At 38.1% G+C, this 16,279-nt stretch overlaps 1 protein-coding gene and 1 long non-coding RNA gene across 4 annotated transcripts; one reads left to right on the top strand and one right to left on the bottom strand.

Annotated features, from left to right (window-relative positions):
* Positions 1–7,607: 7,607 nt before the first annotated feature.
* LOC128193492 (uncharacterized) lies at positions 7,608–14,853 on the top strand. 3 transcript variants are annotated; one of them, XM_052867012.1, is made up of 2 exons: positions 7,608–8,478; positions 10,341–14,853. In XM_052867012.1, the coding sequence occupies exon 2, from the start codon at positions 12,844–12,846 to the stop codon at positions 13,957–13,959; it is 1,116 nt and encodes a 371-aa protein (XP_052722972.1). In that variant the 5' UTR covers positions 7,608–8,478; positions 10,341–12,843; the 3' UTR covers positions 13,960–14,853. The 3 variants fall into 3 exon arrangements, with proteins under 3 accessions (XP_052722972.1, XP_052722971.1, XP_052722970.1); XM_052867011.1 differs by having other exon boundaries at positions 10,334–14,853; XM_052867010.1 differs by having other exon boundaries at positions 7,610–8,478; positions 10,321–14,853.
* Positions 7,877–9,547, bottom strand: LOC128193493 (uncharacterized). Its single transcript, XR_008244768.1, has 2 exons — positions 8,832–9,547; positions 7,877–8,734 (listed from the first exon to the last, which is right to left on the bottom strand). It is a non-coding gene; the product is annotated as an uncharacterized LOC128193493 (long non-coding RNA).
* Positions 14,854–16,279: the final 1,426 nt, after the last annotated feature.

Genomic DNA, 16,279 nt, shown 5'->3' with positions numbered 1-16,279 from the left:
CCCACTTTTCTATGCAGTGAGCAATTAAAAGCAACAGAAAAAGAAAAATAAAAAGAAAAGAAAAGGAAAAAGGAAAAATAAAAAGAAAAGAAAATAGAGCTCACTGCAAGGGAAAAAGGTTGGGAAAGATCTTCTTGAAATGAGAACCTGTGAGTAACTGATAAATTCATAAATGTCTCAACTCAACGAATTTTGCTGACCCGAAAAACCAATTTCCTTCTTAGCCCAACCAAGCTACAAGCCATAAAAAGCCCTTGTGATGACAACTTGCTTGTGAGTCTGTTCGATTGTGGTTAAAGGAAAAACAAAATTAATTTGTGAGACATTGTGATAGCAGAGTGATTGAGAGATCTCACTATACACCTGTGAGTTGAGTGATACACTTTTGAGTGCTTGAGTTGTTAGATGTTAAGATGTGTGTTTATGTTAATTGGGCTCAGCCCATTCTGTATTAAGGGCATTGGCCCATATCTTACATTATAAATAAGCTACCCTATGTGTATGCAAAAGACACAAGGGATATTTCTCCCAATCTTTCCTATTTCTCACATGGTATCAGAGCTTAGAATTAGTTCCAGCCAACTCCACGGTCTCCGGCACACATCATCGCCGTTGTCGCCGCCGCTACCGTCATCGTCGCCGCCGGAGTTCCAGAATCGACTGACGACCACACCATCGGAATCGTCTCTGCCGGGCGACCACCTTGGTACAAAGATCGCGGTGAACAGACCACCCACGCGCCTCCACGCGTCGCCGCAACAGTTGCCGGCGTTGCTGCTTCCCACCGCGCGTGCCAGCGCGTCGCCGAAGAGTTCTGCCGCCGATCAGAACTGCCATGATCGCCTCCTCGCCCTCTTTCTGGATCTGTGGTTGTTGCGTCAATTAGATCACTTTGGATTTTTAGGGTTTCTCCCTCTCCATGGCGTCTTCCTCGTCTACAAACACCTCAATATACACCGATTATGTGAATGTACACTAGTCCATTGACAAGTTAGATGACACAAATTATGCAACATGGGCATCCGACGTCAAACTTTGGTTGAAGAGTCAGGGGTACTTAGATCACCTTACTCAAAATGTGACTACTGCTACCACAAATGACACTTCCCGCTGGATGAAAATTGATGCTCAGTTATGCATTGTTATAAAGTCCACCATTCACTCCTTACTGAAACAAATGTTTCGATCATATGAAACATATTGAGAAGTGTGGGCACAGGCGAAGTTGTTATACACAAATGACATTCAGCGTCTTTATGGTGTTTGTTAGGACCTATTAATTGTTATTGGTCCGCACAATCCTAGTCCCATGGCAGAATATTTGGGTGAAATTCATGCCCTTCTTCATGATTTTAATGATATATTACCTCCTGCTTCCACTCCTGCTGAAGAACTGGAACAATGATCAAAGTTCTTCATGTTGTTGGCATTATACAAACTCTCTGATGATGTCTCTCATGTCCGTGATCAGATTTTGGGTTCTCCTGTCATACCCAACTTTACTTCTACTTGTTCTGCTCTTTTGCATATATCGAGCAAACCAGTCACTGAGACATCTCCTCATACTGATGATTCCTTAGTTATGGCTACCCAATGTGATGATCAAAGTCGGTCTCGCAAGCCGAGTAAAGGACGTCCAAAATGTGACCACTGTGGCAAGTTAGGCCACAAAATTGATAGATGTTATGTGCTTCATGGACGTCCTCCTCGACCTGTAGCAATGGCTAATTCTGATCCACCTCCCCCTTGGCACAATTGATCGTCTGAAAGCTCGACTGGTTGCCAAAGGCTACACACAAATTTTTGGTTTGGATTATGGTGATACTTTTTCTCCAGTGGCAAAAATGACCTTTGTTCGCCTATTCATTGCCATGGCCGCTCTTCGAGAATGACCTCTTTACCAACTTGATGTCAAAAATGCTCTCCTTAATGGTGATTTGCATGAAGAAATTTATATGGAGCAACCGCCTGACTTTGTTGCTCAGGGGGAGTCATCTGGATTGGTATGTCGTCTTCGCAAATCCTTATATGGCCTAAAACAGTCTCCTCGGGCCTGGTTTGGTAAATTCAGCTGTGTTGTTCAACAATTTAGTATGTCTCGCAGTGAAGCGGATCATTCAGTGTTTTATCGCCACTCAAGTGCTGGATGTATCTAGTTAATAGTGTATGTCGATGATATTGTTCTCATAGGAAGCGACTATCTTGGCATCTCTCAGATGAAACAACACCTTTGTCATCATTTTCAAACCAAAGATCTTGGCAAACTCCGGTACTTTTTGGGTATTGAAGTAGCACAATCCAACACTGGTATTGTCATATCTCAAAGGAAGTATGCGTTAGACATCTTGAAGGAAACAGGGTTAATGAACTCTAAATCTGCTGAGACACTTATGGATCCTAACATCAAACTCCTACCAAATCAGGGGGAGCCTTTCTCAGATCCTGAACGGTACAGAAGATTAGTTGGTAAATTAAACCACATTTCCTTCGCAGTTAGTGTGGTGAGTCAATTTCTAAACTCCCCATGTGAAGACTATTGGGATGCAGTTGTTCGCGTACTGAAGTATATTAAAGGATCACCTAGAAAAGGTTTGATATATGGTCCTAACAACGATACAAAAATCGTTTGCTATCCTGATGCTTATTTGGCTAGTTCCCCTTCTGATAGGAGGTCAACTTCTGGATATTGTGTCTCTATTGGTGGCAACCTGATATCTTGGAAAAGTAAGAAGCAAAGTGTTGTGGCAAGGTCCAGCACAGAAGTAGAATATAGAGTTAAGACATCAGTTACTTGCGAGCTTGTATGGCTTAAACAATTACTTAGTGAATTGAAATTTGGAGATGTCACTCACATGACACTTATATGTGATAATCAAACTGCTCTCTATATTGCACTAACCCTGTCTTCCATGAGATAACCAAGCACATTGAAGTTGATTTTCATTTTATTCGAGAAAAAATCATATCCGAAGATATCAAGACTGAATTCGTTAACTCCAGCAACCAGTTGGCAGACATATTCACTAAGTCCTTACGAGGACCTAGAATTGATTATCTTGTAACAAGCTTGGAACATATGATTTATATACTCCAGCTTAAGCGGGAGTGTTAGATGTTAAGATGTGTGTTTATGTTAATTGGGCTCAGCCCATTCTGTATAAAGGGCATTGGCCCATATCTTACGTTATAAATAAGCTACCCTATGTGTATGCAAAAGACACAAGGGATATTTCTCCCAATCTTTCCTATTTCTCACATGAGTAATATACTTTTGAGTGCTTGAGTGAAACACTTCCCTTGGTGAGGAGTAGTTCTTTGAATTTCTGATTACATCTCTGCTTGGTTGATTGATTGCTCTTAAGGATAACATCTGTTGAACTGTTTGAGTATCACTTAAAGTTATTTGAGAGAAAGCATCTGTGCATCTTGACTGATATTCCTATGATGAGCTGATTTGAGTGATTACTTGTCTTAGAAAAAGATTTTTGAAAAACTGCTGAACCACTGTGATATTTGTGATAACGGTTTAAAATACCGTTACCTGTGATGTAATTTTGATATTAAATACACCCTTTTTGACTTAGAAACTTGCTTGGACTCATGCTTTTTCATTAAGTTGTGTGAATGAGAGAGTTGAGGTTGAATTTGATGATTTTATGACTAATTCCATTTGTTTTGATAGAAAATGAGTTAATACAGGAAGCAGAGATGAAGTACTAAGGATATAGAGCTAGAAAGGACTAGCAAAGCACCAGAAGAGGGAACCGCACGAAGCTTGGGCGACCTGTAGGAGGCTTGAGCGTGGAAAAATCGACGCTCGCCTCCCGGGTGGCCTAGCCCGCTTGGGCGTCGGAGCCCCGAACCCTGGGTGAAATTGGAGGCTCAAGCCTTTCAGAAATCGACGTCCACCGCCTGGGCGGCCCATTTGGACCGGCCCAATGTTTGCTCTATTTCGACTCTTTTGGACCGGGCCCTGTTTCTGCTCTTTTGCAACTTTATTTAAAGGACCTAAGCACTCTAGGTTTGGTATCTCTGGATGGAGCAACACAACGACATACTCTTCTACTCTCTGAAGACGGATTTGGACGCTTCCTCTTCTACTCTTAGGGTTTTACTATCTCATGTTTTTCCATTGTACATCTAGTTTTTCCATGTCTATGGGGAACTAAACTTTATTTGTTGTTGGGGAATGATCTAACCTTGTGAACTCTCATGTATTTGAATTGATTCTTAATCATATATGCTTTATTCATTAATTGTTAGGGAATTCATCTGTTTTAATGCTTGCTCTATTTAACTCATTTAGTTGCATAATTTATGAATTGCATGAGTGCCGGGAGGTTCCGTACAATTCAGGTTCTTGTTGAATTCTCCCAATGGTAATATTTCTCAGGGATGAGGGTATGAGTCCTTGGTCGTCTTAAGCTCTTGATCTTCAAACTTAATTCTCTAGGAACGCTAGGAATTGCAGGAACTAGGAATTAAGGCAGGCTTATTGCGCCAAGGGATTGGGTTCTAAGTACTTTAGTGAGTGACCTTAACATTAATGCATAAAGAGGAATTCTTATATACGTGAGAGGGAACTTGGTGAAATCTAACCCCAACAACATATTCATCTCATATTAAACAACATTCGTTCATCTCTATGTTACTCTATCATTGATCAATTTGCATTCATATTTTATTTTATGTTTTTGCATCTCAAACCATTGATCTCTTTTTATTTAAGTCTTAATTAATTAATTTATTACACGATTGTTTAGTGTCGAGAATCCTCTGGGATACGATACTTGGTCTTACCATTTTATATTACTTGTGCGATTTGGTACACTTGCCAATCCATCAACATTGAGTCATAATCTTGTTTTGTGCCAACAGAGCATCTTGAGATTGTAATTGTAAAACTCCTTTTTGTTAAAGTTGAGTTCTTTCACTATGCATCTCATTATCATGTGTAGCCATATTTTCAATCATTAAATGTCGTTTAGAATTGTAATTCAACGTTAAAAAATATAAAACGTTGAATGCCCAAGCGTTCGATGTCAAAAGGTTAGTGAATTCAATAAAAAATTGAACGGGAGATTGAAAATTCATTAACTTTATCTTATTGCGCGAGACCCTATTCTCTTCTCACACTTTTCTCGAACAAAGTTTGACGACCATCACATGTAATATTTCTTTCATTTGATACAAATGCATGTTAATTAACTACTTTATGTATGATTTTCGTTTGTTTTGACCGATTATTTTCGTGCTTTTGTCCTTCATAGACACATTCTGCTTTCTATCTCACTGGTGATGACACTTTATTTTGACGAACACACCTTTTGAAGGTTAGTTTCCGTTTTCCTTTTGAAGAACTTATTTGTTGAACTTGTTTGTTATTTTTTGTTGAACTTGTTTGTTGTTGTTGTTTAATTGAATTTCTTTGTTGTTGTTGTTGTTTGATTGAATTTGTTTATTGTTGGTTATTGTTGTTTGTTGTTGAAACTACACTACACGTTCATAGTTCATGCTTTATAAAATACCAAAAACTGAAATTTGTTGTTTTTCTGCTTTTCAGGTATCGTAGAGTTGTAAAAAAGGATCATAATTAATTAAACAACAAAAAAAATTGATTAATGTCGTATATTGACAAAATTCGGCTTTAAGTTAACGTCGTATATTGACAAAATTTGACGTTAATTTAATGTCAAATTTTTTAAATTCGACGTCAATTTAACGTCTCTTGATATGACGTCATTCACAAATTCGCCGTTAAAAGCCCAAAATATTCGACGTTATACGCGATTTTTGTACTAGTGAAGGAATAGAATGACTACTATAGGATCATCAAAGCCATGTGTGGGTGTCTTTCTCAACAAGCCCTTAAAAATTTCCCATACCTGACCTAATGTCTCATCCATGCCCCGCCTGAAAGAAGAAATTTCATGTTTACCTTTGTTTACTTTTGATTGTGGGAAGTATTTGTTCAGAAACTTTGCAACCACGACTTCCCACTCAGTAAAGCTATTTTCTGGAAAAAAGTTCAACCACATCTTAGTATTGCCTCCCAAAGAGATAGGAAACAAGCTCAATCTAATAGCTTCATCTGGCACGCCATTGATCTTCATAGTATTTCATATATCATTGAATGTGGTCAGATGCTCATATGGATTTTCATGTGATAATCCACTGAATTGGATGCTCTTCACAAATTGAATCAAAACAGGCTTCATCTCCATATTTGCAGCATTAGCCATCGGCCTTGCAATGCTATTAAAATGATGAGGGCTAATGACTGTTGCATAATCTGCCAAGGTACGTCTACCATTCTTCTCTTCAGCCATATTTTCTGTTTCCTAGACAGATCTTTGAGGTGAAGGCTGTAAAAGTGTCTCACGAGAAGGGAAAAGTTCTCTGGACGTCCTGTTTCTCCTTTTTCTTCTACTATTGTCCAGACCTACAAGAAGAGGTACATAAACTTTCGTGCTTCTAGTCTGAATTGTACCCTACATACACTAGAGAACAAAACACTAGAGCACCCAAATAGCACTAACAGATAAAAAACATTAAATTTAAGATAAAACAAAAATTAAAAACAAAAAGATAAAATTAAGGATAAAAAGATAAAATTAAAGATAAAGTCTAATCGGTTAAGAATCACACAAAAGTATAGTTTAAACCATGAGTCCCCGGCAACGGCGCCAAAAACTTGTTAAGACCTCGACAAGTGTACCGAATCGTATCAAGTAATAATAATTGGTAAGACGAAGTATCGTTTCCCAAGAGACTCACAACACTAAACAGTCATGTAATTACTTAACTAATTAAGACTTTTAAGAACAATTTAGGGTTTTTAATGCAAAAACAAGAAAGTAAATATGATTGCACTTTTGATCAATTGAAGAAAGACACAAAGGTGAATGAATGATATTGAAATTATGAGATTAATATGTTGTTGTGGTTAAATTTCACCTAGTTTGCTCTCATCCATATAAGAATTCATCTTCTTCATTCAATTGTTAACATCACTTTCTAAATTACTTAAAACCCGATCCCTTGGCAAAGAAAGCCTATCCTTAATTACTAGACCACAATCCCTTGTATCCCTAATAATTAATTCTGCATTACGATTAGAAGCGTAAGATGACCAAAACTCATATCGCCATCCCAAAGCACTACTACTTTTGGGAGAAATTCTCTAGATCGTGGTTTCTAGGTATTTCCCAATAATAAAGAAGACCATAAAATTATGCCATCAATGATCAAAACATAACAAGCATAGAGTGATAACAGTTTGAAATTTTTATTTTTATACTTAATTTGATACTAAACACACCCTTTTTGACTTATAAGCTTGCTTAAACTCATGTTTTTGCTTTAGTTTTGTGAATAAGTGAGTAGAGGATGCGAGAGAAACAGTTCCAGACCGAATGGTAGGATGCGAGAGACTTCTAACCGAACGGTTAAGAACCCAGACCGAACGGTTACTGAGACTGACCGAACGGTCAGATAAAGGCGAAGACAGAGACCAAACAGTGTGAAGGTTGTGGAACTAGGCAGAGCGGTGTGAGCAAGAAAGACAACTGCCGAATGGTGTAACTGAGGACCGAACGACTGTAGAAAAACATAGACAAACCAAACGGTTTGTGAGAGGAGAAGCTGAATGAAGTGGTAGAAGATATGCCGAACGGTCAACAGTGTAAGACCAATCGGTCAAAAGTGAAACCGAACGGTCATGCGCTGAGCGCCACCGATGAGCGTCATTTGAGTGCCTCAACTACCGCACAATGTCGCCGACGTGGGCTTGGACCCATTTTCTGTTGTCAACACCCAATTTCGTCCGAGTGACTAAATAATATACGCATTTTCTCATTCTATCTTATTTTATGTCTTTTTATCATTTTTATTTTACTTTTAATTTCTTTTTATTATTCTATTTTATTTTATTTTACTTTTCCTTTTATAATTTCCATTTTAATGTTTTTGTTTGTATTTTTACTTTTTGTTTTTAGTTTTGTTTTAATATAATTAATATATAGTTAAGTTAAGAAAAAAAAAGAAAGAAAAGAAAAATGTATGAAACCTTTTGTGTTTTATATGAAAAAAAAGAGAGGAAAAAGAGAGAAAAAGTGTTTGGCTGAAGGAAAGGGGACGTCTGCAAAGCGGCAAGAGGGTCTGGTGGGCAAGGACGATGCGGAGTTGATTGGCAGGGACGCGATTTGGCACACGGAAACAGTTACGGGGATTTCGGCAAAAAAAGCACAGACGAAGCATTGAGGAGGTTTTTTGGGGAGGAGGATTGGACAGATTTGTAGCATAGAGTAAAAAAGAGGATTTCACACAGCTTCTCGGGCCTTCATCTTCGATCATCATCCAGTCTCCGTGACGACATCCACCATTTTTACCTACAAAGAAAGACAGAGGCCAGCTAGGAAGAAGGAGAAGGGGTCACCGGATACACGTAGCTAACAGCAGCCAGTAGACCTCCGAGAGGTAAGCACCTTGCTCACTTGTGTGGTGATGTACGCTTACTGCATTATCCTGCCTTTTATGCTTATTTTGCTTTGGTTGAGTATGTACTGTGGTGAGTCTTCCACATTCTCCATTCTAGATTCTTATTGCACACTTTCATCCCCTTCCCCTGAACACACCCTGCATGGTGAAGCTATGAAAACCCCTTTTGCAGTCAATCCGCTCCAAAACCCCTAAACATCACGAGTTCTCCTATTTTCAACAGCCTTTAATGCCTCTGTTCAACCCCCAACCAACAATAAAATTAAATCATTAAGCAGAAAGTCACACACAACCTCTGATTCATTTGTTCTACAAGAAAAAGAAACAACCACCTTCTTGGTCCATCAATATCTTCTACGATTTTATATTCTCCTCCAACCGAGTTCATCTTTTCCACCTACACAACAGAAACTAGAAAACCCATCAGATAGAATCCCCAAACATCATCTTGGTAAGCCTCTGTGGTCGTGTTCTCTGTTGATTAAACAATGAGCCCTACCAAAGGTTTTGTATTCTCTGTTAATTAGACAATGAGACCTCCCAAAGGTGGAGGAGACGGTAGCATTTTCAGTGGTGGCAGTGATGATGGCAGTTTTAGGGGTAGAGATGGATTCGGTCGTGGCGGTAAAGGAGGTCGACGCGATGACCAACAACAACTTTGGTCGTGACTTTTGGCGCTGGTGGTGCCCAGGTTCGAGACGGCTGGGCTCGCTCAGGTAGTGTTTGACGAAGGAGCGAGAGAGCTTTTCTTGTGCGGGAAGAGGAGGAGGAAAGAAGGGCCTGGAGCTATGGCCGGCGACGAGCAGTGGTACTTGCGACGCGTTGGGCCATGACACACGGCAGCTGGATGAGACTGCGGTGGCGACCCGCATCGCCGACAGGACCTCAGGTCGATAACGAAGGTCGTCACGGTAGCGAAGATGCGAGGTGGGGATGGATCTCGACGGTCGATTCGGTAGAGGCTGTGGTGCGGGTGTGCAGCGGATGTCGTTCTTCCTTGCTCTAGAGAAGAGGATTTCGATTTCGTCAAATGGAGTAAAGAGTGGGAGACCCCTAATGCTTCTGAGTGAGGGAAAGAACCCTAACCCTTGGTCCTAAGTTGCTAGGCCAGTTCCTTCTTTTAAAATAAAAAACCTTTTCTACTTTGTGCACACCCGTTTCCCATTCACACCCCCATTCTGTTTGGGCTTAAGTCCATTATGTTTCCACAAACAAAAAATGTTTTGGGCTTAAATCTGCTTCCTCTACACAGCCCATTTGTTTTTACCTACTATTTTGGCCCTTTCCTTTTTTTTATTATTTTATTTTTGACCCTTTTTGTTTTTAACATCTATTCCATCGAATGCTTACCCTTTTAAAAAGATATATAATAATATGTGAAAAATACATAAAATTTAATAAAAATAATAATAATAAAATATGTTTTAAAGGTTAAGCACCCGTGTAACCCCTCGCATCGTCCTTGTGATAAAAACCTTTCCTTTTTCTTTTAACAATAAAAAATAATAATAACAGAAAACATTTTTTAAAGGTTAAGCACTTATGTGACCGCTCGCAGCGTCCTAGTGCTAAATACCTCTTCTCTTTCTTAAAAAAAAGAATAATAAGAAAAAATAGCCAAAATAATGTTTTAAAAGGTATGAGTACTCGTGTGATCGTCCGCATCGGCCTGGTACTTGATAACAATTGAAAAACTGTTATTTTCATGCTTAAACTTGATACTAAAAAGCAACCTTTAACACTTAGAAACTAGCTTAGAATCATGCTTTTGTTCATATTTTCAGAAATAAGAGAGTTGGACATATTTATGTTTGATTTCAGTGTTTTATGCAAGTTTTAAGATGAATTTGATGAAAGAAGTGAAGAAGGATAAAGATGGAATCAGAAAGGAACTCAAAAAGTGCAAAAGAAGAGAAGCCACAAGTACCGCTCAGCCCCAAATTATCGCTGAGCGGCACTCAAGAACACTCGTTGGCTCCGCTGAGGGGTGAAAGTGCAGCTGAGGGGAGATTTGACCACGCGCTGGTACCGCTGAGCGGTGGTATTTTGGGCTTAGGCCCACTTTTAAATAATATTGCGAATAGTATATAAGCTTTAGGACTTTCTAGGGTTTGTATCTTTGGTTGGAGACGAAGCAAACACACACCTTTCCACCCCTTGGAAGAAGATATTTGATGCTAAGGTTACCTTCTCATCTTTCTAGGGTTCTATCTTTCATTATTTCATTATTGTTCATCTAGTTTCACCATGAATATGGTGAACTAAACTCTTTTTGTTGTTGGGGAATCAATGTAATCTTGTGAAACTCTCATATATGGAATTTGTGTTTAAACATCTTATTTGAGATACATGCTTTCTTTCATCATTAGTTAGGGTTTTTCCTATTTGCTCGAAGCATGCATTGTTTAACTCATTCGATGTCATGATTATTGATTTGAGTGATATGGACACATACGGTAAAATCTAGATCCGGGGAATTTCTCCCAAAAGTAATATCGCCTAGACATAGGGATATGAGGTTGGTTGCCTTTAAGCTTCTGTGCTTCATAATTTATTATTAGGGATGCTAGGAATTGTATGAACTCGTAATTAAGGATAGGCTTTCTTCGCAAGGTGATTTAGAGAGTGGCATTAACATTGAGGAAAAGAATGATGAATTCCTAAAATATATGAGAGTGGATAAGATGAAATTGATTACCCCAACAACATACTTATCCATATAATTCGTCCTGCGTTTGTGTTCTTCTTTTTCCATTGATCAAACTCATGCATACATGTTTAATTATTGTCTTTTGCGTTTGAAACCACAATAATTTGTTCACAAGTCTTAAATAATCAACAAATCATATAACTAACTAGGCCGTGAGTCCTTTGGGAGAACGATACTTGGTCTTACCGAGTTTATTACTTGATACGATTCGGTCACACTTGCCGAGGGTTAAACAAGTTTTTGGCATCGTTTTTCGGTGTTCATAAATTTGTCATCAAGTTTTTGGCGTCGTTGCTAGGGACTCGTGGTTTAACTAGTTTATTTGTGTGATTATTGATTATCTTTGACTTGAATTTTGAATTTTGAAAATTTGAATTTCTGTTTTTATTTTGTGTTTTTATTTTTATTTTATTTTATTTTATTTTTCGGTTATTATTTTATTTTATTTTATTTTCTATTTTTATTTTTATTTTTATTTTATTTTATTTTCTGTTTTTATTTTTCTGTTTTTATTTTATTTTATTTTATTTTCTATTTTTATTTTTCTGTTTTCTATTTTATTTTATGTTTTTATTCTATCTTCTTATGTCTTATATTATTTCTTCTATATCTTTTTGTGCTAACAAATTTTTATAGGGACTTGTTTTCTTGTGTATGCAAGAGGCAATCCGAACTAGAAGCAAGAAAACCTCAGATCCTCTTCTTGAAGGTTTAGACGAAAGTAGACGGAGGAGAAGAATCCGTACATCTAGAGAACTTTTTCCTCCTCCGGAAATCCTTTTACAACCTTCACCACAAGGTTCTTACCATAGCACTGAGGAGATGGAGAATAATAATGTTAGACGGACTCTTGCAGATTACACTAATGTGGTTGGACCTCAGCATTTCAATAGCATAGCAAGACCAATGGTCAATGCAGCTAATATGGAGGTGAAACCAACATTAATCCAACTAGTGAAGAGTAACCAATTTAATGGGTTGTCGCATGAAAGCCCATATGAGCACCTCACAGCATTTAATGAAATTTGCAATACAGTGAAGATAAATGGGGTGCCTGACGAAGCAATCAAACTTAGCCTGTTTCCATTTTCATGGGGAGGCAACGCTAAGCTTTGGTTGAATTCTTTTCCAGAAGGGAGCTTTACAGAGTGGGAAGATGTAGTGACAAAGTTCTTGAACAAATACTTCCCATAGTCCAATGTAAATAAAGGAAAGCAAGAGATATCATCTTTTAAGCAAGGCATGGAGGAATTACTAGGTCATGCATGGGATAGATACAAAAGCCTATTAAGAAAGACTTCCACGCATGGATTTGATGAAGTGGAAGTAGTCCTATTCTTCCTTGGAGGACTTGGTTCACAAACCAAGTTGATGCTAGACGCCTCAGCTGGAGGCAATATCAAATGGAAGACTCCAGAGGAAGCCACGGAAATAATTGAAAACATGGCTACTAATGATAATGAGCTGAACAGTGAAAGAGGAGCTCCTATTCAACAAAAAGGAGTTCTACAGTTGCAATCCAATGACACCTTGTTAGCTCAGAACAAGATAATAACTCAACAATTGGAGAATCTCACAAAGGCACTTGCACAATTGCCAAAAGAGTTAAAGACTGTTGCAAAATTCAACCACAGATGTGTGAATTATGTGGTGGTGACCATATCAATGGTCAATGCGCCTTTCTAGTAGAAGCTTTAGAGGATGCTAACTTTATGGCCAATCAATTTCCATACCGTCAGGGGAATTTCAATCAAGGGTGGAAACCACACCCAAGTATTGGTCAAGGACAAAGTGGGAAAGCTGGACAATCAGGGCAATTCAGTAAGAAACAACAACAACCAACCTTATGGCAACAAATTGCTACACTTAATGAAAGATCAATAAGGATGGAAGAAACTCTTCAACAATTCATACAGACAATTGAATCCACTCAAAAGAGCACTGATGGTGCTATTAAGAACTTTGAGATGCAAATGGGCCAAATTACTAAGCAGTTGGAAGAAAGGCTTGAAAAAATTTTTGGGGCTAATACTGAGGTTAACCCCAGGGAAGAATGTAAGGTGTTAGTGAGTGCAAATGTTGAAACAGTTGAGTTAGAAAGAGAGAAAGAAAAAGAAGAGAGAAAAAAGAGAGAAAAAGAAAAAGAAGAGAGAACAGAAAAAGAAGAGATAAGAGAGATAAATAGTGACATTCTTCCTTTTCCAACAGATCATGAGAAACAATTTGATTTTACAAAAAATTTTAAGATGTTGGATGATGATGTACCTTTTAAGGAGGTATTACAACACATAGCAGTTTATACAAAGCCTGAGGAAGAAGTCTCTATAAAGAAAAGACGTAGAGATGATGAGACAAAGAAGTATAAAGCTGTTAAAAAGAAGCCATTCCCTCCAAAAGCAAAAGATCCAGGAGGTTTCTCCATTCCATGCGTTATAGGGAAGAAAAGGATAAAGAAGGATTTACTTGATTTAGGATCAAGTGTTAACTTGATGCCTTATTCCTTACTTGAGCAGATTGGTGATCTTGATGTGAAGCCTATAAAGATGAAGTTATTGATGGCAGATGGATCCTCAAAGAATCCCTATGGTATAGCAGAGGATGTTATAGTTTGTGTAGGCAAACTACAGTTCTTGGTGGACTTTCTGGTGATGGAAATGGAGGATGAAAGGATACCCATTATTCTCGGAAGACCGTTTATGAAAACGGCCAAAGTCATCATTGATGTGGATGAAGGCATAGTGGTATTCTGAGACCAAGAAGAAAAAATTGTTGTAGATGTCTTCAAAGAAGAGGAGTAGATGCAGGAGGAAGAAGCTAGTCATAAAGCTACATATCAAGATGTACTCATGACTAGCCATCAAGATGAAAAGCCAAAGGTCAAAGGTAAACATTGTTTTTTGTTTCAAGTACAGGAAGAAGAAAAGATTGGGAAAGGAAGAGAGGTCCATGATGACTTGATGCAAGAACGACTCCAACTTGGTAAACCTATGAAATTCAAAAACAAGTTGTGGGTTGTGAAAGACTACAAAGAAAATGAGATGATAGAGATAGAATCTCCACATTCCAGAAGAGTCAGAAAAGTGGATCGGAAGCAGTTGATGAGTTGGTGTGATATGAACATCAACCGTGAAGATGAAACATGAGCTTTATTGGGTCAAGCTAGTGACGTTAAAAGAGTACTTGCTGGAAGGCATTCCAGTGATTTGAGGACAATTTTTCTTTTGTTTTTATTTTGGTTTTGTAAATTTTTATAAATTTGGGACATTACTTTTGTAAATTTTTGGATATAACATCTACTGAAGGATGCTAGATGGAAGTATCTACTGAAAGATACTAGGTTTGACACCTACTGATGAGTGTTGGTGGATGTTTGGGTCAGGCTCGTGACGTTAGACAAGCGCTACCTGGGAGGCAACCCAGTTGATTGATTATATTTTTTGTTTGTTCTGCTTTAGTTGCATGATAGGGCTTTGGATGTGAGTGATCTGAGAACTTAATTGCAGGTAGCAAGTGAGGGGCATGAGTAGAAGGCACCTAGGGTAAGCTAGGAAGAAGAAAAGCTCAACACGAAACTACCGCTGAGCAGTGGTATCGTAAAATGGGCTTAGGTTGCCCCTTAGCGGAACCCGAGCCCATTAGGGTATTTTTATACCCTAAGTCACGCTTTGGCCTCTATTTTCAGATTCTTCTCTGCACACACACTCCTAAACACTTTTCCAAAGGTTCTCTATATTTTCCCTTCATTCTTCTTTAAGAAAATCTCCCTTCCACTCACTTTCTCACTAGTTTTCCATCTAAGTTTGGGGTTGGGAGAGAGCATCATTGTTGGGGCTGAGTTTTTCAAAACACTAGAGCAATATTTGTTTTATTAGTCACTTTTGTTTTTAGAATAGGGTTTGATGTACTCAATTGGAAACTTTGCCTGTTATGATGGTTTGCTTATGATTGTTGTTTGATAAGTAATGCTTGATGATGCTTTGATATTGATTGATGTTGAGATGTGCACATTATATGCTTATACAGGTGGTTTACAAGCTTTGTGAACAAATGCATGATGTTGTGATTGTGATTATGATACTAAGCAGGATGTGTATGTGGAATGTGAATGAGCTTATATGTGAGGTCTTGAGCTCCAGAGTTTTGTGATTGAATGCTATTACTTTGAAAGCATGAATGACTTTGCCCAGGTTTTCTATGATTGAATCAGTTGCTTGTTTGCATCATATGATCAAGGCCATTTGTTGGTAACCCTTTTATTAGCCAAATGCATGATTTTAGCCCACAAAAGAGAGCACTATGTGTTCTATCATTTGAACCCTTAGCCTTGAACATAAATTGAAAACCCTTTCTGAAAAGCTTTACCTTGAGTTAAGTAGAAAATATCTGGTGGTATTGATAAATGTTCAAGTTTGGGGTTGTTGGGAAGTTATGAAAGGGAAATTGAAAGCATTGAGCTAAGAGCTAAAAACTAAGTATGTGAAAAGAAAAAGAAAAAAAAAAGAAAGAAAAGAGAAGAAGAAGCAAAGCTCAATGCAAAGGAAAGTTGGGAATGAGTAAGAATGATTATGTTTATATGATTCTCTTAACTCAAGGGTTTTGTGATCTAGAAAAACCAAATTTGCTTGTTAGCCCAGCCACATTATAAGCCATTGAAAAGTCCTTGTGATGATGCATGCTTGCCAATGTATTTGATTATGGTTAAATGAAAGGCAAAGTCAATTCCTGTGACATTGTGATAGTAGAGTGAATGAGTGATTACTTCTTATACACTTGTGTGTTTGAGTGAAACACTTTATCTAGTAAGGAAAGATTCCATGAGCACATGAACATCCATGCTTAGTTGATTGATCATTCATGAAAAGTAGCATTTGTTGGATATTGGGTGATTGTGTGAACACTAAAGCATGTGCATGTCTTGATTGAAGTTTTTGTCATGAGCTTAATTGAGTACTTACTTATCTTGAAAAGAGGATTTTTGAATGGAGTGAACCATTGTATTGATTGGTAGAAGATTGAGTTACATCTTGTTTGCTTGAGGACAAACAAAGTTCTAAGTTTGGGGTTGTGATA

This window comes from Vigna angularis, chromosome 8, assembly GCF_016808095.1.
Source record: "Vigna angularis cultivar LongXiaoDou No.4 chromosome 8, ASM1680809v1, whole genome shotgun sequence".
Classification (NCBI taxonomy): domain Eukaryota; kingdom Viridiplantae; phylum Streptophyta; class Magnoliopsida; order Fabales; family Fabaceae; genus Vigna; species Vigna angularis.
Note: the sequence above shows the minus strand (reverse complement) of the source record. Positions and strands in the feature narration are given on the sequence as shown.